This window comes from Podarcis gaigeae (assembly GCF_964106915.1).
Source record: "Podarcis gaigeae genome assembly, chromosome: 15".
Classification (NCBI taxonomy): domain Eukaryota; kingdom Metazoa; phylum Chordata; class Lepidosauria; order Squamata; family Lacertidae; genus Podarcis; species Podarcis gaigeae.
Genome location: NC_139692.1, coordinates 33,378,602 through 33,401,218, shown reverse-complemented (window position 1 = coordinate 33,401,218; position 22,617 = coordinate 33,378,602). Strand labels below are relative to the sequence as shown.

General features: G+C 43.6%; 1 protein-coding gene across 15 annotated transcripts in view; it reads right to left on the bottom strand.

Annotated features, from left to right (window-relative positions):
* The window catches only part of CUX1 (cut like homeobox 1), a 259,810-nt gene that overhangs the window by 136,768 nt on the left and 100,425 nt on the right, over nucleotides 1-22,617 (bottom strand). For all 15 annotated transcript variants that reach the window (XM_083714295.1, XM_083714296.1, XM_083714301.1 and 12 more), the window contains exons 3-4: nucleotides 7,334-7,381; nucleotides 186-264 (exon numbers count right to left, since the gene is read on the bottom strand). In XM_083714295.1, coding sequence (XP_083570421.1) covers nucleotides 186-264; nucleotides 7,334-7,381 — 127 coding nt within the window. The remainder of the gene's footprint in view (nucleotides 1-185; nucleotides 265-7,333; nucleotides 7,382-22,617) is intronic.

Below are 22,617 nucleotides of genomic sequence, written 5' to 3'. Positions count from 1 at the left end.
CCCTGAAATGCTAGCCAGTAAACCTCACTTACGAATTCTTCCCATTAGAAAGTATTGCAGCATATTGATTGGTGAAATACTTCTCAAATACACAGCCAACTGACAGGCAAAGGAGAAAATGCCCGCCAGGACATGAAACTCCAGACATCATTTGCTTTTCATAACAGGACAATAAGTCTGCATACCTGGAACATCAATTAATCTCTTGTAGACATTCAAGAATGCTGCCTCGGCTTCTTTGCTTCTTTTGCCCAAAGCATCAATCTGGAAAATAAAAGGGGGAGAAGAAAGGATCTTCAGATCAGTTATAGAGGAAGAAAATACTACCACTTACACAAGGAAGGGTAAATTTATGACTTCATAAACATTTCTGGGGATGCCAGTTCATGTCTCCTTTAAAGCTAGAAGGTCAGAGCTCCACATGAGAACAGCAGGATTGGAAAAACATTTCCAGTTCCTTAGTGGGGGCATCAGATTTTTATTTTTTACTACCAGCCTTTTACAGCCAGATCTGGTTCCTGCAAAGAGGAGGGTAGAGTGAGGAGGCAGCAAGAAGAGGCAGCAAGGAATAGGCATTCCTAGTATCTCAGACTGTCCCGCAAACCTGTCTCATAGACACCCTGCAGAGTGGCCTGTGGCTGCTGTGACTTGCTTGGCTGCTCCTCCTACAGTTCCTCCTCCTTGGCCAGAGCAATGCACTGACATCTCAAACATTGTGTCAACAGTCCTAGTCCCACTGGGGACGAAAGTCCTGACATTTGCAGGCTGAATGCACTTCTTAGATTTAGAGGTGCAGGTAAACCGTCGTTATTGTGGCTATTCCTTTTTGGGGCATATTTTTTATTCATTTTCAATAATAATATCTAGGTACAGAATAAAAAATATCTTCAGTAGTACATATGTTTGTCATTTTTAAGTCAGCAACAGTTATGGCAGAGGTTGAGGAATGCCATGCATCAAGTAACAATAGAACAAATAACTATTCTGTGCGCGCATACCCATTGCTATAGCTATCCTATGTGCGAATTTTGTTGTTGCTAATGAATCTAACCTCTGGCATAAACTACTAGGTAGTCTTAAGCAAGCTACTCTCTCTCTCTCTTTCTCAATCTCAACTCTCCCATATGTAATATGGGTATAATACTGACCTCGCTTACAGGACTTTTGTTCACACCACAGCATGATAATGAATGTGAAGAGCTTTCAACACATGAAGATGCTATACAATGCTAAGAATTATTGTTTCCTTCTATATTTGAGGAGATGGGCTACCTTGATGCCTCCTGCTTTTTCCAAAGAAGCCACAGCAAAGTGGTTGGCACTGAAGCATTTTGTAATTTCAACATTTATTCTCTTATTAACAGAGAAAGCACATCTGGTTAAAAGGTGTCAGCAAGCACAGAATCCATGCAATGTACCAGTTTAAGGGTTTATTTCACTCTGCTCTAGAATTCTAAGAGACGTCATTTTTACTCTGTTTACAGTCTCATTTATCATGACTTGCAATGGCTTGACAGGAAATAAGGCTATTTGCAATATACTATCCAGGTTGGGCAATTCCTCTCAAAAATTGCTTTGCACATGCAGAGCACCCTAGTCCAAAATATCCCACAGACCTAATTGCTTCCTAGGCCTCTCTGCTGACCATCTTCTCAATCTCATCCAACCCAGATTGGTCTCCTAGCTTTAGGCCTTATCTCAAGTCATCTCAAACCCTCCCCATGTCCCTGGCCCCTTCATCCTTTCTCAGGTTCAACTTCTTGTGCTCTGTGGACCAGAAGACCTTTAGATACTGATGCGCTTTGTGCATATCCATGTCTTAACATTGCCCTCACCGCACATGTCGCCTATTCTGGGTCTGGCAGACACAATGACACAGCTGCCTTCCCGGCAAACTGGGACCTTAGGGTGAAGGGTGGGCAACTGATTGATTGATTGACTGATTAAAGCAGCAATTGCAAGCAGTTGTGAAACTGCCCTGTAGCACCGCATGAAGCTCCAAGCGGTCACTTTGCCCATCTTTTTCAACCTACACCACCCTGCACAATCGAGTAAGCAAACCCAGCAAGCAATGCGGGAGCTGTGGCCCAAGAAGCGAGATTAATAGAGACAGTGACACAGTTGTTGCTTCAGAACCAGGCCTGCCTCTCAACCAAGCCATTAACATGTCAGCTTAGGAAGCGATACATCCTAACAGCCCCATGATAAACAATGCATGCTCTAAACCATTATGTAGCACTTACTGGACAGGTACAATATCGGCTGCGCCAGGATCAATAAATGCACCTTTTTGCTTTTAATGCCAACAGCGAAACCTACATCATGAACTAATAGGCTGCAGCGTGTGCTTTATTTATCTCAGCAAAAAGGAAGAGGACAGCAACTTTCTACCAAATCGTCTTCTCTGGATTGAAAATTAACACACAAAAGAGTATAGCTAATTTCCAGGCAGTTTTAAAAACTGTGGATGCAAGCTATAAGTTGGCTACCACTACAGAGAAGGTCGTATCCTGAATACCCAGCAAATGAACCACAGATAGCACTGGAAACTGAGCAGGTCCTCCCCTAATTACAAAAAAGGATAGGCTGGGAGGGTCATTTAAGTGTCCTGATCCTAAACCATTTAGGGTTTGGAAATACAACAGAGTCCAGTGAAACTGGCATAAAAATGGAGCCAAAAGGTCCCAGACCTGACCCCAATCAAAACTCTTTGCTGCAGTACTTGGCACCAGCCAAATCTTTCAATTTGTCTATTTGCAAGGCATCTGACTAAAGAGTTTCAGTCTTCTCAAAGACTTAACCATTTGCAAGCTTAAAGCAGGAGTTTTAAAGGTGATCCATGTTATTCTCTTCTTTTCTTTTCTCATTTTAAGGATTTGCTTTTTGCTGTCATCACTGCCACTTCGCAACATTCTGGAAGCCCCCCCCCCCCATTTCAGTAGCTTGGGTCTACAAGGTAGGCACATGCCTACTGCTGCCAGAACAACCTACCACGTGTCTACACCATTTATCAACTGCTATGTTTCAGAGGGGAGCCAGTTGGCTGAGGCAGGACACCTCCTCTCTGGTACGGAAAGGAGAAACGTGCCATTCTTCCACCTCTAGGACAGCCAAGCCTCTTTGGCACTCCACCACCAAACTTCAAGGTTTTCACACTTGCTGACTCTACCGCCACTGCCCAGCTTCGCCCTCCTTTCAGGATATGAGTAACTCCTGTCAGTTTCACCTCAGAGTTGCTCACAGCCTTCAAAGGGGAATCGCATGGCCCACAATGATTTGGTTGGCATGGCACGAGATACCCATGTCACTGGCTTACAGCCGCCGCTGGCTTGAGTGAAGCAGCTCCTTGGCTCCGTCCACTCTGGGCAGACAAATTCTGCAGAGAAGGTGCAGAGGGGCACGCTATCCACCCTTTGCACACAGCACCAGTCAGATACTTTCAAGAGGAAGAACTCCAGGTCAGCTGGGTATTTCCGAGACCTCTCTGTGAAGCCAACAGTCAATTCACAGAGAGGTTTTTGGAGTGGAAGGTGTTGCCTGCAAACTGATTGGGGAAACAGATTAGGCAGCAGTCTTCTGACATGCCCCAAATGCATCAAAACTGCCAGTCAGTGTGCTTGGAAAATCACAAAGAAAACAAGTTCTTTTCAGGACACAGTAACCTGCAATTTGACTTTAAGTCTCTTTTAAAAGGGATGGGGTGGGGATGAGGGGAAATACTGGCTTTTTCAACCCTTTCACCCAAATGAAATCATGTGAACTCTTTATGCATCAATGCCTGACCCCCCAAAAAACAGAAAAAAACAGAATAAACACTCTGTACTCCTTTCCTATCCCTAAAATCCAAGTTGCACCCATCAAATCTTCTGTAGCCCAAGCCCATCACTGCCACCGCCACCCTCCCCCTCCCATCTCATCAAGGCACTTTGCTTTTCTCATGCCCCCTTATCCCCCTGTTCACTTTGCCTCCCTCCTTGGAGCAGAGTCCTTACAACCTACAGCTGATACAATGCCAGAGACAAGAGGGAGGCTCCTCCCCTGGCCATCCACAACACACAAGTTGCTGCTGCCGCAGGGAGGAAATTAAAGGGTATCAATTATCCTGGAGGACATATTAGATTTGCTCCAGATTGTTTGGGTTTTATCACAATGGCTGAGTAAAACCTTTTAATCAAAAGGCTGCAACTTTCGGAGCCTCAATCAATGAAACAAAAAGCTGTAGATTTTGACACGTGACTTCCACGATCTGGAGCAATTTGTAATAGCTTTGCTCAACGATCGCTTCTGGGAGCGATCTGGTGTGTCCCCCCCCCCCCCATTACATTGTTTCTGACCGCAACACTGCATTTATTCGACAGCAAAGCAGCTCTGGGTCTTGAAGAGGTTAACTTCTGGAGCACCTGGCTGCTCGCCAGCCTCTCTCCTCGAAATCGGTGCTAATGCAACAGAACAAGAAGCGCCCAGACTGGCCATGATTAATAGACTGCTGAAGACACTGCTTTCCACAGAACACACACTTTTCATTCCCCTGCTTCCATAGATCATGGACTTATCCTCAAAATATCTGACTGAAATTGAATTTGGCTTCTCTCTCAACCGTTCATTTCCTATGTTATGCAAGGTTATATCCTTTTTCTGCATGAGCAGAACCAAACCAGCTGCAGCTCCTCAGAAGGAAAATGTGGTTCCAATTACAAAAGCTGGCCTGGATATTGAACCACAGTTCAGATGCTGCTCTAATTGAGCCATCATGGAGCAAGTCTAAAGTAAAGAAATTGGATTAATTAGGTTTGCAAAGTTCAGCGTAAGGGATCTTGGCAGCGGGATGGGGGCACTAAATAAAGCAGGTAATGCTATGAAAGGAAGCAAGGGAGGTGATGCCTTCGCTGGAGTATTTGACATTCAACAAGCTTTCGGGTTGCACAGAACTCTTTTCCAGAAGTAGGTTTTTGATAGAGGATTCATGCCCTATAAATGATGACATTCACCAGGTAATCCAGCATAGTCTGGTTCTAAATGGGTAATCTGTGTGATCTGTAACAAGCAGGAAATGGACTTAAACAAGGGGTTGTGCTCATTAATGCTTGGTAACTGGGATTATGCAAGACTGTGGACTTTCAGAACCTGTAAGGAGGGCTGGAGAGAGGAAGGCAAGAGCACACACTGTTACACCATCTGCTGCTGAAATATTTTGAAACAACAGAGGCTGCTCCTTCTCTGCCTGGCCCCCAGCCCAATATAACAACGGCTAAATATAAAATTTAGCATATAAAAAAAATATAAATATTAAATTTAGTACACACAGCTGCATCCATGAGCACCTATTGTTTTGGTGTGCCTTACTGGCTGATTTGGCACCATGGAACCCAGTCAGAGAAACTAAGTTAATTAGTGGGTGCCACCCATTCATGTCCTGACATTTTCACCTTGTGCCTCCACATTAAAAATGACTGAATGGGTTTACCTTTAAAATCCCCTTGCCTTATCAAATGAGAACTCAAGAATGGCTGGCACAGAAAATGCACAGCTGGCCACGTTATTTCAGAATATCTGCCCTCCAGCAGGCTCCGGATTAGGAACTCCTCTGTTGCTCTTGGACAGCCCTGCTCTGCCACATGAAAAGAATACGGATGACCTCAGGAAATCCTTACCAGTCTTAAAAATAGCTGCTTAGTGACATCACAGAATCAGGTTTAGATGCTCCCTTTTCTAATATTCACATTTCTTTCTCTGTCTAGCCCAGGAAGCTTCAAAAAGCAGCAGTCATCAGCTTATATAAAGGGCCAATCCCACCGGAAACCTTTCTGAATTGTGTTCCGACTGCGTTCCTTTTGAACTGTGAAATTCAATCGTATGCATGGAGAGTTGAGCTTCCCTCTTATTTGTTTCCAGAAATTGGCGGAAGTATAGATCTTGATATTAAAAAGAGGCTAACCGTATTGAACAGTGCAGGGATAAAATTCAACGATAGCCCTCTAGCCAAGGTGGTGTGGTTAGAGTGTGCGACTAGGATGTCATGAATTCAAACCGCTACACAGCTATGAAGTTCACTAGGTGAATATAAGAAGAGCTGGGTTCAAATCAGACCTTAGGCCCAGTCGGTCCAGATTTCTCACTCCCTCACTTGCCAATCCGATGCCACTGGGAAGACCATGTGCAGGACATGAGTGTAATAGCCCCCTCCTGCCCTTGCCACCCAGTGATTGGTAGCATATAGTCAATACAACTTGTGGGAATTGTTCCAAGGCTAAGCTACCTTACAGGGCTGTTGTGAGGATAACATGGGGATGGGGAACATGATGCCCTGCGCTCCTTGGAGGAACAGTAGGATTACTTAAAGCATGCAAGCAAACCAACCAACCAACCAATAAATAAATAGACGACAACAATAACATGCAGTCGGGGTGTTTCAATCGAGCTCTTCTTCAAGGGAAACGGGTGGTAGGTGTGCCATATCTGTAAAGAGTTCCACAATTTTCTAAATGTCTCCTCAATGAAAACGTGTGATGCTTGTCTCACCGTCTTAACTCTAAACTTAAAGAGAGCAGAATACACCAAATATTGTGATGCATGAGAGCAGATGCTGCTTATTTACAGGGCACGCCTATGTGATTTTTGGACCCCTTGCCCACTTCCTATGAACTGCAGCCCCTAATGTCAAATTATACACTATGGGGCTGGCTCTTGGTATCCACTGCTAGTGGAAGTTGGGATCACTATGTCAGGGAACTGTGTGGACCATCCTGGGTGTAGCTACCACCCCCTTCAAAGGGAAACTAATCAAATCTGCAACTCTGGCTCTTTTAGCAGTACAATTTCAAAAATAAAAATAAAATGGGCTAAGCTGTTTATGAAGATTTTTTTTACTGAAAATGTTTTACCATCTCCTCCTGGTTTTGATGCATTTCACTCTTATTGCTGATTTGGTTTAATGAGTTGGTGGGGGAGTTGTCCTATTATTATTATTATTAATACTAGCAATATGCCAGTTTGTGAAATATAAACTTGAAAAGCAGTCTTGAAATAGAAGCAAATTAATGAGTTAGGAATCAACAGCCCTGATTCTTCTCACCAGCAACATCCGGGCTCTGGGACAAACTACTCCCGCCCCATTGTGGCCTTCCAATAAGAAAAAAGGTTGCCCACTTCTGATTGTGTGTTTCAATCACTTCTTTAGAGATACAAAGAAAAAAATACGATTGTGCTCAAAGGTAATCCTCATTAATGTAATACAAATTAAATTATGCTCTCATAAGAGGGAATCCCAGTCCTTAAAGGCAACACACACCACCTTGAAATAAAGGACATGAGAATAAAAAGCACAAACACTTACCTCGCCCTGGAAACTTTTCAGTAGTGGAGCTACCTGTTTGCGCAGGTCCTGGAAGATAAAAGCAAACACACACCCATTAAGAAACAGATCACTAAAAAAGCAGCAAAAATGCAACTGTTTGAATGCATTTGATGTAATTCCATCAGTTAGTCTTGCAGCACTTCTACCAATTTTATCATATTAGCTGAAGGCTGATTACATTTTTAATCGAAACACTGCTACGAGCAAGGAGTTCAGCAGAAATCCATTTTTAACTGGCTTATGATTCCAGCCTGATACACAATTACGGTTGTCCCAAGGGAGGAGAATTAGTTAACAAAAGCCTGTAGTAATGTTGGATAATCAGTGAACTCCTTCAGTCTAACAACTCAACTGAAACAGTGCAATGAATGACTAATGGGATGTAAAACATGTGTAGCCACATGGAAAGGGATCAAGCTAGACCCCCGTTTGAAGCACAGCCTCCTCCTGATGAGCCAGGAATTGGGCATCATTTATTTAGATTTACAGCCTTGCCTGCTCCATGCGATTTGCACAGCCCTGCTTAAGCAGAGGGAGCACACGTCATTAGCAACCCCCTTGCCTCTCTCCAAAATCTCCACCTCCAAGAGGAGACAGGCCTTCATTGAGCTTTGCGCAAGGCCTTTTAATGCCCAGCCCCCAAAGTTGACACTCTCGTAATTGTAATTAAGAGAATCTACGATAGAAAATCCTCAAGGCAGAGAACAAAGAAACAAAGCAAAACACAAATAAAATCACCAAAAAGAATGGTGGGCAAAGAGATCAAATTGCAGCCAATAATAATAATAAAAATGATTAGGTGCCTTAAACTCTGACACCTTGAATGCATTGTGTGCAGAAGCCAGGGGTGTAAATTACAGAGATGAAGAACATTAAAATAAAAAAGGAACATCAGAACATGTGCCTGGCCAGTGTTTCAAGGGTCCAGATCCTGAATAATTTAGCTGATCTCACTGGGCAGCTGGTTCCATTATCTGGAGAGCAACACAAAGAATGTCCCAACCACAGTGGCCAGCAGCCCAACCAATGCTGGAACCATCAATAGGTTCTTTAAGCTGGAACTCAATGAGATATTACCCATGGAGCCCTGGGGCTGAGCATGTGAAGTTCTTGACTAAGCCTGCCCCCTACTGGAGGTTGGTGTGAGGAGCCGAGACAGACTGGAGGTTTCATCCCATAGACACCAGGCCTGGTCAAATTATATTATTCAGTTACTGAAATACGTTCAAGCTTGACTTTCTGTCCCAAGGCAGTTCGCAACAATAATTAAAAATGCAATAATAAAACAACGATATAAGTTTAATTATACATATAGACCCATGTCCCCTTAAAGGGACAGGGGAACAGGCTGCCCACATTATTCAGCATCCATATAGCCATTTTCCAGGTCACTTGTGCCTAGGAAGAACTGCCTTTGGGTGACCAGGCAGTGTCTCCCATTTTGTCTTGGAAGAAACAACCTCTCCCTTCTCCTCCTATCAATGACCAACAGGGGCACATGTGGATAGCACAAAAGGACTATTGTCCTCATGCCTCACTTGAGGGCTTCTCCAAGAGTCTACCTGGCCACTGTTGAGAAGGCCAATGCTTTTAAGTTCTGCTTATGGGCTTCCCAGAGGAGATAACTGGTTGGCTGGAGTAAATGGGCTCTTAGGTTTGGTTCGGGGTGTGTGTCTTCTTGTGTCCCCTTGCAAGAATTTCTGGGCAAGACTGAGCCCTAACTCTCCCTGAAAACATACTGCTTTTACCTCCCTCCCCAAGTCCCTTTGCCTCCCAGGAACAAATGGGCAGCTCCAACAATTCCCATAGTGGAAATGATGCACTGCTGGGGGCTGCGCTGGTAGTGGGAAGTTGTAGGGGAGGGGAAAAGGGTGCAGAAGAGAGAACAGGTGGGGAAAACCCCTCATGCACACAATTGTTTGTTCTCTCTGCTGCTGACCTGAAATATTCTTCTAGATTTATTGCTGGCTGTTTTTGAAAACTCTTTATCCAACCATATCCCTCAATTTTATACCACTGTCAGCTGCAATTTCCCCTTTCTTTCGACTAAACTGGACAAACCAAAAAGGAAGGAAGCCGCAAGGCGTGATGCATGAGAAATCTGTAATGTTGGGAGAACAATGAAGGCTGTCTGATGATTTGGGTCGCAATCAAAAACTGGAGGAGGAGGAGAAGCCAAGGCCAGCCTTCTGTAGCAAGTCACTAATCACACATTAGAGCTCTGAAACTCTATGTGGCACCGAACACTTGAACAAACAAGTATTTGTTAACACAAACGACTGAAACGTTCCAAGCACTTCTTCGCAAATTAAACTGGTAACATCGTTCCTCAAAAATATCTCTTGCTGCTTGCCACAAGAAAGCAATGAACCATCATGGTCTAAAAAAAAGAAGGCTTGCTTTTTACAGTGGGTTGAAGTCAGTCTCTCTCTCTCTGTTTCTCTCTCTTTAACAAAACAAATGTTCACACACACACACACACACACACACACACACACACTCCCTTCTCCACCAAAAAAGGAAATTATAATATATGGAGATGTTTGACGGCACGGATGAAGAATCTGTGGCCCTCAACATGCTGTTTTACTCTGACTCTCATCAGTCCCAGCCAGCATGCTCAATGGTCAGCGATGACGGCAGCTGGAGTCCATCTTAAGGACCACAGGCTTCCCATCTCAGTTTCTTGGTCAAAGCAAATGTGACAACACACAGTTTTTAGAAATTGAGACTATGGCAGCGAGAGAGGAGGAGTTTAACTTTTCCCCACTGCTGTGATCTCGACACTCCCAACAGCCATCCTTTCAGTTCACAGAAGCACTTAATTCCCCACCACAGAATTGCACAAGTCTGTAAATAAGTCTGTTTTATTTACAGAAACATTACACACATACAAATACACACACACCCTTCACTACTGAGATAATACACGTGCAATCCATTACTAGCATTTAAAAATCTGGAAACCCTGCTGAAATCCAAACGGAGTGGAAGTCAAGGGATATCAGAATAACCAATTTAAAAAAAGTATTAACAGAGGGAATCCAATCATCTCGATTGAAAACCAGTCATCCAAACATGGGAAGCAGTTTTCTATCTAGTCAGATTGTTGGTCCATCTGAGCCAGTGCTGTGCACTCTGACTTGCAGATGTCCTTCAAAAGCTTTCCCAGCCTGCTACCATAATCTTTTAAGATGGAGTTGCTACAGACTGAAACTGGGGCTTTCAAGGTTGAAACCAAAAGGTGTGTCTTTTAAGTTTTACGTTGTTACAGGCCAGCCTCTGCTGCCAAGCTGAACTTGTGACTGCAGGCAGGCAAATGTTCAATGTAAGTAGCCGAGAGGTATCGAAGACGTTGGGGAAGCTATAAGAAATAAATGTAAGAAACCAGTCTTCTCCACCTCCCAAACTCATCAATCAGTACCACTCTGCCTAACTCAGGCTTCCTCAACCCCGGCCCTCCAGATGTTTTTGGCCTACAACTCCCGTAATCCCTAGCTAGCAGGACCAGTGGTCAGGGATGATGGGAATTGTAGTCTCAAAACTTCTGGAGGGCCAAGGTTGAGGAAGCCTAGCCTAACCATTCACCTAGCTTCCACAGGTGACCAGGAATTCCATGCTGATGACCAACCAAGCGGGCCAGTGGAGGAGGAGCAAATGGCTCGGTCATTTCTCAGCCAGCCCACTTGGTAGAAGGCACACTTTTTACTAGCCTGCCAAGAGGTGAATAGCCTGCTCATTCCTTCTAGCTGTCGAGGTCAGTACAGTGGTACCTAGGGTTACAAACGCTTCAGGTTATAGACTCTGCTAACCCGGAAGTAGTACCTCAGGTTAAGAACTTTACTTCAGGATTAAAACAGAAATTGTGTGGCGGTGGCACAGTGGGAGGCCCCATTAGCTAAAGTGGTACCTCAGGTTAAGAACAGTTTCAGGTTAAGAATGGGCCTCCAGAACGAATTAAATTCTTAACCAGAGGTACCACTGTATATATTAGGGGCACTATAGATACAAGACCTCATGTTTGGAAAAGAGGGACTTACAAAATGATACGGTGCTTTGATTCCATACAGCTGATTCTGTTGCAAATTATTCAAAAGCCACCTAACAATATAGATTTTGCACCTTCTGTTTCAATTTCACTATCATGGGTCAGGTGGACAACTTCACCTTTTTGCTTTCTGTCGACAGCTGTGGAGAACCTTTTGATCCCTAAATGATCTTGCCTGCTCTATGGTTGTCCTCCCCACCCCCCACGCCAGTATGTGTACAGAGAGAGAGAGAGAGAGTTAGTTTGTCTTCCAGAATTCTCCAGCTATTTGCAGCCCTCATTTGACAAAATGACCCTCCGGGGATCCTACGACCTAGACAGGGTTCTCATCCGTAAAGTATTGTATCTGTAAGCAAAATGAATTTGGAAGGAAGAGGCTCCTGGATTCCCTGACTCTGATGTGGTTCATTTCTCTCTCTCTCTCTACAAACGTCCTGCACACTGGCTGGAGAGAGTTGGAGTACTGATGAGGAGGGGGGTGGAGAGAAGCAGCCCGGTCACATCAGCGTCAGTGACATCATTAGTTCAGCTGTCGCATCCAATTGTGGAGCCGGCTCATCACGCAGGAGACGCTCCAGTTTTCCGACTGTCTACCCCTTTTGCATTTCCTCCCTTGTTAGGAGACATTTAATAAGGAACTAGCAAGTGACCCTACACTGAAAATTGGCCAAGGCTGAACATTATGATTCCAGATGCTTTCTGACAAGAACTTGAGAGCAACTTATCGAGGAGGGGAGGTATTTTGCTCGCTCAGGCCACATGAAGAGAAGAACCAGCATGTACTGAGCATACACTACCTCTTTCAAACAGAGGGGGACGGACGGCAGGAACACACCATTTCTTGGGAGACAAAATGCTTACAAAGGGTGTAAGCCAGAGTTCCCCATAATTCTGATAGCTTGACATAGAAGCGCACGTTCCCCAAGGCATTTAAAGCATGGATGGAGAAGTAAATGTTCACCCACAGAGTTGTCCTTGTGGGTCTCTGCACGAGTCACTCTTTTGGCAGAGGCACAAAACAACTCAAGCAGAGAGGTGACAGGTACTCCTTCTCAGAGCACATGATTCTGCTGGGTCTTTGCATCAAGAGCAATTGAATCAAAGGAGGCTGAATTTATGGAGCTGAGGTCAGAGCAGCTACGGTAGTCACCGAGAGATACAGTGGGCAGCCTCTGCGTGGATGGGTATTTTGGACTTTCAGGAATATTTCAAAGTTTGTTTATTCTTGTGATGTGCTTGTCATTCTACCACGGAACGCATAGTTTGCTTATTAGTGGCATAGGTTGTTGAAGAACAGAGAAATATTTCCTGCATATAAATTCATAACAAGAATAGAGGAAACAACCTCCATGTATTGCACCTTAAAAAAACCAAAAAACCCACCCACAGAGACAGCAGCTGACTGGCTGTCCCAAAGAGGGAGGGTGTTAGTTGCCTTGCCAGCCCAATGTAGTGAAAATAAGGGATAGAATTTAAACATAAATGAATACATGGAGCAGACAGATGGGCAGTCATCCTGACCACCCTCCCCCCATGAATATTTCCCTTTTGTATAGCCAACTAAGTGAAATCCCAGCACTCAACACCAAGTATTTAATGGCAACAAGCTCCCATTAATATTAAACCACATGCTAAAACAACCTGGTTGCTCAATAAATACACATTGTTTTGCTGCCCATAAATGGGGCAGGCTTTGTGAAGAGTGTGTCTTGGGAGAACTATATGATCTTCCAGAACATCTATTTGCATATTTACAGGTCAAGAAGAAAGGGAAGAGTAAGAAAAAGCAGCAGGCGGTACTACCCCCAAGGCAGAATGAACCACTGGGCCGTTCATTATGTGCCCGACCAGTCAACGATCAATTCATTTACTGAAATACTTATTTCTACCAATGCGCATATACATTGCCCTCCCCAGAAATCTATTCCATGCTACAGCAAAATAAAATAACACTATTTTTCAATTACATCTCTGTTGCTAGCTACTTCTTCTGGCTTAAAAAAACACCAAACTTAACTTTTACATTAGCAGAAAAAGAGCACACTGGTGCTTTAAGAATTTTAGGCCACAGATCTTGTGAAAATTCCATTAGCTTTAATTATTTATCAGAAGAAGATTTAGATTACTGTTCCTGACCTATTTTTTCCGGCGCACAGGCCCGCCCAGCAAGGAAATCAAAGAGAATGGCATTTGCAAATAACTTACTGAGGTTGAGCAAGTCTGGTTTTATAAGTATGAATCAAACAAGAAACATGTGTCAAAATGCTATACACTTGCTTCTGGAACAGCTGTATGGTGTTAGTGTTCCAACCTTGTATTTTGACATCAAAACTGCATTGTCAAGTTTGCTCAGACACATCTGGGCACTCCCTCCTTTGTGCTTCCTCCAAAATCTCCAAGTTTTGAGTGTTCAAGTCAGAATGGTTCAGTTCTCTGTGGAGAAACTACCAGGGGTACATTTGCCCACATATGGAGTGAATGTAGTTGAAGAACTATCTGAATGATGTTTTGTAAAAATCAACAAAACTGTACTACAGTGGACGCTCGGGTTGTGAACGTGATCCGTGCAGGATGCACGTTCGCAACCCACAGCATTCACAACCCGCGTCTGCGCATGCATGGTTTGCGATTTGGAGCTTCTGCGCATACGTGACAGCCGAAACCCAGAAGTAACCCGTTCCAGTACTTCCAGGTTTCGGCGATCTGTAACTCGAAAAAACGCAACCTGTAGCGACTGTAACCCGAGGTATGACTGTATATGAGATCCTGATAGTACCTCCAACAGCATATGCTAGGAGTTTCAAATATAATTTGATGGCAATTTTATTTATTGATAATTTTGGAACATTATGTTGATGAACAAACATGCTTGTGGATGGAAAGTTCATGCAGGAGATATATTTAGGCAGAACTGGACCCTTTTATGTCATCCTGAAATTGAGTGAGTCCTACACAACTCAGAATAAACATGGCTTAGATATGATTTGAAATTATTGCAGGATGTTGATTTCACTATGCAGATACTTGGAAGAATGGGTGGATTTATTGTTTACTTTCACATATTTTTTAAAATTAAAAAGTAAGCATCTTGGCTGCCCACCAAACACTCACACACACAGAACGGGATGGGTGGATCCAAGCACCAGGTGCTTATCTGGCACCAGGATTGCTGCTGCTACTGTCACTACATGTTCCTCCAGTGCCAACACAGTGCTAAGGATGTACAAATGCAACCTAAGCTCTGGTCCAGGGGGACTTACAGTCTGAGGCAAAAAGGACAAATGCAGGTTGTAGTGCATGTAAGCAGATTTGCAAACGGGCTTGAGAGGGAGAGGAACACGAAGAGCATGTGCTGAAGTAAGAGAATTGCTTCAAAAACATTTTTGTCCTGCTTTTCAGACAAATGTTGTCTCTTAAAGCAGCTCACATTAGCAGCAGCAGCAGTTATTATTATTATTATTATTATTATTATTATACACGTGCCCCATCTTCAGGCTTATAAACTAAAAGTGTAAGACACAGAAGGGTGGAGGAAAGGCAGAGGATACATATCAGTTTTGGCAATGGAAAGAAGAAGTCCCAGCGAAAGAAGAATGTATACAAAAACTTACGGGATATGCAGAAATGACGAAACATACTGGACAAGTAAGAAATCAAGATGACAAACTTTTTTTTAACAAAAGAATGGAAATGGTTCATTGAACCATTGGCAGGATTATTGTAATAAACCTGCAGTTTTAAAGAGTACAGTCATACCTCGGGTTACGAATGCTGCGGGTTGGGCGTTTTCGGGTTTCAGACCGTGCCGAACCTGGAAGTACCGGAATGGGTTACTTCCGGGTTTTGGCGCTCACGCAAAAATGACATCACGTGCATGCGCAGAAGCGCCAAATCGCGCCACGCACGTGTGCCGATGCGGTGCTTCAGGCTGCGAACGCTGCGGGTTGCAAACGTGCCTCCTGCACAGATCACGTTCGCAACCAGAGGCGTGACTGTCTATATTTAAAGCAGAGGAATAAATGAGTAAATCTAAGTTAATTTGAAACTTGCAGAAAATATAAAAAATAAATTTAAGGCACCGCAGAAAGAGGGGAAAGAGGTGGAGTTTTGAAATGATTGTAAAATTATTGAAATGCATAAAACTGAAAATCAGAAAATCATCAATAAATAAATAATATCAGTTTTGGCAATTAAAAAAACAAAGTATTGAGTTGTTTCCTGGCAGGTGGGGCCATGTCGATGGCCTTCCTCCACTGAATATTACTGCAACGGCCACAGCAGCACTTGGAGCAAAGCGTTCTTGCAGCTGTTCCTTCTCCAGGCAAGGAGTGGGGATGGGAGAGTTCTCCCCTTGCAATGATGCTCTTCCTGGGTGGCACAGGGTAAGGGTGGCCCTCTGAATGGCACAGGAAGGTGCCTCCTTTCGTACTTCAATCCAAGGGCCACCCAAATGCAACAGTGCCCAAACACCGGCAGCAGAGAACCCGCAAGGCGGCTTAGCAAGCTCTCTGGCCTGTGATCACAGATCCTTTTCCCAGGGTGAGTGTGCACCCCCCCAACACTTGCAAAGATCTCCTCCCCTTTAATGCTTTTAAGTCTACGTTTCCTTCCAGTAGCAAGATGACACAATATACTAACTTCCCCTAAGGTACCCGGGTCTTTTCTTAAGCCTTACTGCTCACTATGGCAGACTTGAAACAACCACAGCTCCTGTGTGCGAATGCTGATGGGCTGCCTTCACCATTGTTTACAGGGCAAGCTGCACTTGGAAAAGGCTGTTGAATCCACAGATGTCAGAATCAATTCTTTTCACACAGCTTTATGAGTCAATCTCTCAAACTGCACATATTTCAGAACACACTAATATTGTGCCATCAGTTATGAAACAGTAAGTTAGCGCTGTCCAGAAATGACAGAACGGGAAACTATTTCCCCCCTCAATCACTTATGGAAAATGTCAGGGGACAGATTGCTTTTAAGAGAGACTACTCAAACCTGATCAATAAACACACTTTCTTCTATCGAATAAGTCATAGAATTCTTCAATTCTTCCATTCTGACACGACCTTACTTTCTCTATATACCTATTTTTATCTTGCAGAGGAGTAAATTAGACATATGCAAATGAGTGTAATGAAGACCCAACTAGTTTATTATTTTTTCAAAGAAAAGCAGCCTTGGAAGGCTATAAGGAAGAAAAGTGGAAGAGGAGGAATGGAATGCATAATCCTTTTCCTGGGCGCTATATTTTTTACCTCTGTGCTGGTGGACATACAGTGGTACCTCGGGTTAAGTACTTAATTCGTTCCAGAGGTCCATTTTTAACCTGAAACTGTTCTTAACCTGAAGCACCACTTTAGCTAATGGGGCCTCCCGCTGCTGCCGCGCCGCCGAAGCACAATTTCTGGTCTCATCCTGAAGCAAAGTTCTTAACCTGAGGGAATATTTCTGGGTTAGCAGAGTCTGTAACCTGAAGCATATGTAACCTGAAGCGTATGTAACCCGAGGTACCACTGTATTAGATATTGTATTCAGTGTTAAGGAAGCAGAACTTACAGGGTTCAGCAAAGCTGGGAGTGATAGGGCTGGTGACAGAAAATGAAGCATGGAGTGCATCATTTATAGATTTGGACATGGTCAGGGCACACTCTTGCAAAGCAGCTCAAGGGAGGGTCAAGTGGTTACACCGCTTCCCCATTCGTGCCCTAAGGAATGTGAAGAAGAAACAGCAGCTGCCTGGAAGTTGCCACTATCCCAGTCCCAAAAGTGTCCTCTCCCTCCCACAGCAGCCACCACAGAGATCCTGAAGAATCCACGTACCCTGAAGAAAACAGAAACAGATTCTTCCAAACAAGTGTTTCTTCTGTTCTACTCTAAAGTTTTAAATGATGCTTATTATCGTAAATTTTAGGTAAACAGCTTTGCAAGGTCGACCTGAAAAAATAGTACAGTCGTACCTTGGAAGTTGAATGGAATCCGTTCCGGAAGTCCGTTCGACTTCCAAAACATTCAGAAACCAAAGCGGCTTCTGATTGGCTGCAGAAAGCTTCTGCAGTCAATCGAAAGCCGTGGAAGCCCTGTCAGACGTTTGGATTCCAAAGAACATTCACAAACCGGAACACTCACTTCTGGTTTTGCGTCATTCGGGAACCAAAATGTCTGAGTACCAAGGCATTCGAGATCCAAGGTATGACTGTATATAAGCACCCCAAAAACAAACAAAATATAGTGCAAAATAAATTCGTTTGTGTGGTGAATTTTTCTTTTTCTTAACTTATTTAAAAACGGTTGGCGATTAGTACAAGGGTCCAGGACATGCTCTTCCCCCAAGCAGAACAAACAGTGATCATGGCCATCTGGAGTCAGCAACTCCCTTCCAAATCCCCTGCACTTTCCCAAAGAAGTCTGCAACCTCCTAAGGCGCATAGCTGCAGAAGGGTGACGGACCATGCAAAATTAGGAAGAGAGAGTGAGCGAGAGACAAAATGTAGAAGAGAAAAATGTGTTTTGTACCTACACAGAGACCACAAGCAACATTTATGAAGAGCATCACACATGTTCAACAGACTTCACATTCTTGCAACAGCCCTGCAGGGTGTTCCTATATTGCAGACCCGAGTGGGAGAGAACAGACACAATGGTTTTCATAGTATTACCAAATTAGTCCACAGAGAAGGCATCATTTCAACCATACAGCTCATGCTCTTAAGACACTCTCCTATGCAGATTCATCAGCGAATTTGAAGCACCAGCCTTTTCCTAGCTTATCTATGTTCAGATCAGCCCTTGGCCATTTCTCTCTCCTTCCTACCACCACTGGCCTCAGCAGCACTCAGAGTGGCCATCAGCACCACAACCCAGTCTACCAATAAAACACAAACAAACAAACAAACAAACAAACAAACAAACAAACAATATAAGGGAGTGGGTGGTGCAGTGGTCAAAACCACTGAGCCACTTGGGCTTGCTGATCAGAAGGCTGGAAGTTCGAATCAGCGTGATGGGGTGAGCTTCTGTTGCTCTGTCCCAGCTTCTGCCAACATAGCAGTTCAAAAGCACACCAGTGCAAGTAGATAAATAGGTACCATTGTGGCGGGAAGGTAAACAGCATTTCTGTGCACTCTGGCACTTGTCACGTTGCGCCAGAATCAGTTTAGTCATGCTGGCCACATGACCCGGAAAGCTGTCTGCGGATACATGCCAGCTCCCTCGGCCTGAAAAGCAAGATGAGCACCACACCCCATATTCGCCTTTAACTCGACTTAATCACCCAGGGGTCCTTTACCTACATACAATGCTTCTTAGTGACTCACAAAATAACACAGAAATATACTTCAAGAGATCATCTCCTACAACCTTCTAAAAACACCTCTGAATTTTGAAACACTTAGGTTCTATATTCCTTCTCCTTGTCCACTGTCCATTTGGAGAGTGCCCATTTGGAGCTGCTGGAAGCATGTCAATATGGAGTAGCCAGAGAATGTGTTGAGTGACAGACCTACCCTGGGGTTCAGCGGCCATAACTAACTCCCCATAGTTTCCTCGATGAGGTTTGCTTTAATTAAAACTCCTGCCCTGCAAGGGCTGCCCTCTGCAAAACTTTGACCCTGAATAACACGGCAGAACTCCAGAGAGCCCAGGTGGGTAGGAAAGGTCAAGATTATCCTCCCCTTGGCACTCTTCTTGCTCTGATATGTGCCTGGAGACTCTGGGACAAACTAAACCTATATAGCCACCTGCCCTCTTTTTGGTGCTGGGTTGAACACACTAATTTAACTGGAGACTTCCCCAGTGCGGAGCAAAGTGCATACCTGTTGAACTACAGAACTTGCTTTTTGAATGACACTATGGAAGGACCCTCAGGCAACACCACCACATTTGTTCACACAAGCAGTGTTTTGGTCTTAAAACGTACAAACAAGCACCAGAGAATATGGCCATTACTGGGGCTTACTGGGAAGATTTAGAAGAGCTGGCTCACCAAATGAGACAAAGAGCCTAATGTCACAGAGCCAACTACGGTGAGCCACATTGTTTGCACTCACCCCCACCATCCCAACCCCTTTCTATAATATCTATGCCTCTCAAGATGCGAGCTCTAGGTCACAAAAGGTTTAACCAGGATCACCAGTCAGCTACAGGCATATCATTTTAAAGCAAATAACAGTTAATTTGCTGCCAGGATCCTTATAACCCAAACTGAAGGTAGAAAGTGATTTAAACATATAGCTCTTGGGATGAAGAAATCCATCTCAGGAATGGTTCCCAAGACAGTTTACTTTCTGCCAATTGTTGCCTTTCAAGAACCCTAATAATCAAATGTAATGCATCATACAGTTTCCCTGGCACTGAAAACGGCAACTGAATTCCGCATCTGGCTGTTCAAACAGGCACTTTAGAAGTACAAAATGTGATCAGCAAAAAGAATGAATTTCTCACTTTCACATACTTACAGATAAGAAAGCGAGTTGGTACTTGCATGTGCCCTTCAAGTATCACGTTGGGGGCTTATGATGTGTGTGCATGTGTGTAAATATTTTTTTAGAAGAAGTAGTGTTTCTCCACAGGAGGGGTGGGGAAACTGTGGCCTTCCACACACTGCTGGACTTCAAACTCCCATCAGCTTTGACCAATGGCTAAGCTGGCTGGAGCTGGCGGGAGTTGGGAATTCAACAAAATCTGGAGAGCTGCAGGTTCCTACTGCTGCTCTACAGATAAGACCAGCACATTTCCAAGTGTAACTAATATGTGGGGACTAACGTATTTTTCCAGGCACATGTGTTATGTATATATACTTATAAGCCATAACTACCTTTGGTCTCCCACTCAAAAATGCATCTGGGTTTGCCATTCTGTAATGTGTGAACAAGCCCTGTGCATACTGTGATTAGAAGAGTGTTGTTCTGCCGTTCAAGTAGTGCTTACCAAAAATGCTCTCCCTAACAAGTGTGCTGTATAGGGAATAAGTGGGCTTCAAAGAGATAAAACAATAAGAAGGAATCTGGAACTCAAGTCACATTAACACACAATTCTAAATTCACAAGTAATCCAAGTACACTGCAGAAGTAAGACCAAAAAAGGAAACTCTCAAGTCTTGAGCTCCATTTTCTCCTCCTGTCACTTCAAGGCATACTTGCTCAACAATCAATCACACCACTTTCCAGTGCAAATTTAAAACAGAGGTTGTGCTTGCCTATGCCAACAGAATGCATTAAACTTATCTTTAGTGGCTTAAAACAGAAAAACTGCATATCATTTTGATTTTTGTTGCAAACGGGGTTTATTGTCACTAAAGAACATTCTGTTCCCAACAGTCATCAGTGCCTATCAGGATGGAGCACAGAGCTTTCACTTGTAATGGCATCCATATATCCAAAGCCTTTAGCAGCTTGCTCAGTTTTCAAGTTTCAATGAGCTATTTTCTGTGACCACAATAATAGCAAAAAACCTCCTTCTTGGCTCTGCAGCAATTCAGAAACTTAACACAGTCAAACAAACACTCTGTCTTGGCCACGGCTCTTGGCTCAAGCAGATGAATCAGCAAAGTCCATAAATGTCTAGCCAACTTGGACAGACATTCCTAAGGCAACCATATACGGAGAGCAGAGATACCAATATCAGCAATCTTGAAAACACTATGCTTCTCAGATAAAGAAGCTGCTGATCAGCCCCATTTTCTACACTCTGTTGATACCAGGTGCAGTTCCTTCTTAGGTGCTCAAAAGTTACTATCCCAAACCCTGCAAGAAGAACCATATTATCATGTATATGTTTTGCTGCACATGTGCAAGCCTTTTGAATGCTCTCTTCAGGCCACTGATTTGCCTGTGTTTCAGAGCACAATTCAAGGGGCTGGTGCTAGTTTTTATCATCATCATCATCATCAGAATGCAAAAAAATCAATTTTATTTGTAAATCACACAAGCCAACTTGGCTGCAGGTTTGTCACTGTTAGCAAAAACACCACAACTTCAAAGGCACTCAGCAAAGGAAGCTGAACTGCAATCCATGTTCTACCCATGGCACAGAGTTTAGAAATCTGGAAAAAATTATGCCTGGTTTTTAAAGTCCTATATAACTTGGAACCATAGAGTAATAGAGGGCCAGCAGTTCCCAAACAAATCTGCCCACTTACCACATTGCTTGCATGGGCAGCCACCTGACTGGATGCTATGGATGGAAACAGAGAATGGGTCTTCTCTATAGTGGCAGCCCAGTTATGGAACACATAGTTAGCTCTGTACACCTGGAATCACCATTTGCTTGTTGACATATGACCTAAATGCATTTGTATATACACTCAAAACCCTTATGACTGAGGGGCACATTACAATCCCCTTCAATACTGTACCCCAATTGTGAAACAAAGGATCACTGACCAAACTCTAGATGTTCTTCTCTGCCTGCTGGGACTGACCACTCAAGAATCATATCCTCATCTGACCAAACTTAATACTGGTCAAATATATGTATACACTAAAGCGTTTCTAAAATATTAAGACGTTTGAATGGTTCTTCTCTCCAGCTTTAAAAAGGAAAGTGCAGATTTAGGAACAGAAATAATATGAAGTAGAAACTTTGTTAGAACAGCCAGATTATACAGATGGTGCACCCCCTGGTTTCTTCAGCAAACAAGATGGTCATGGTTGATCCTAGGCAGGGACTTTCGTCACTGGCAACAGCTTTTGTTCCTCTCTTGCCCTCATCTGGTGTCATCAGGCGAACAGTAAGAGAAACTTCACTTTGCTGCTAGGATTACCCATGACTATTGCAAGGTTAGGGGGCAAACTCCTGCCCTTGCTAACAAATGACACCAAAATAAAATAGAATGGTAACCTGCCATTCTACATGGCAGTATTCTGGGATTCATGGAACATTTGGCAATATTTTACTGGTCAATGGATTGGCTTGCCAGGCCTACTTTAGGTTTTACTCCACTCAAGGCCAAGACATTAGATTAAAGACTGAATATAAACATGTAACTGTCCTGCAATATTTTGTTAGCAACCTCAGCAGCTGTAGCATGCAAAATAGCAAAATAGCACATGCACATGGATTCATAATTACAGGTGCCAGAGACAAAAGGGATCCACTCCTCTGGCATTTCTAAGATTCTAGGGAATGGGCTGAATCCTGAACACTCTTGGGTCACATCAATGATGTTTTATGAAGGCATCTCTGTAGGGCAAAAATATAGGGTCAAAATAGGAATGGG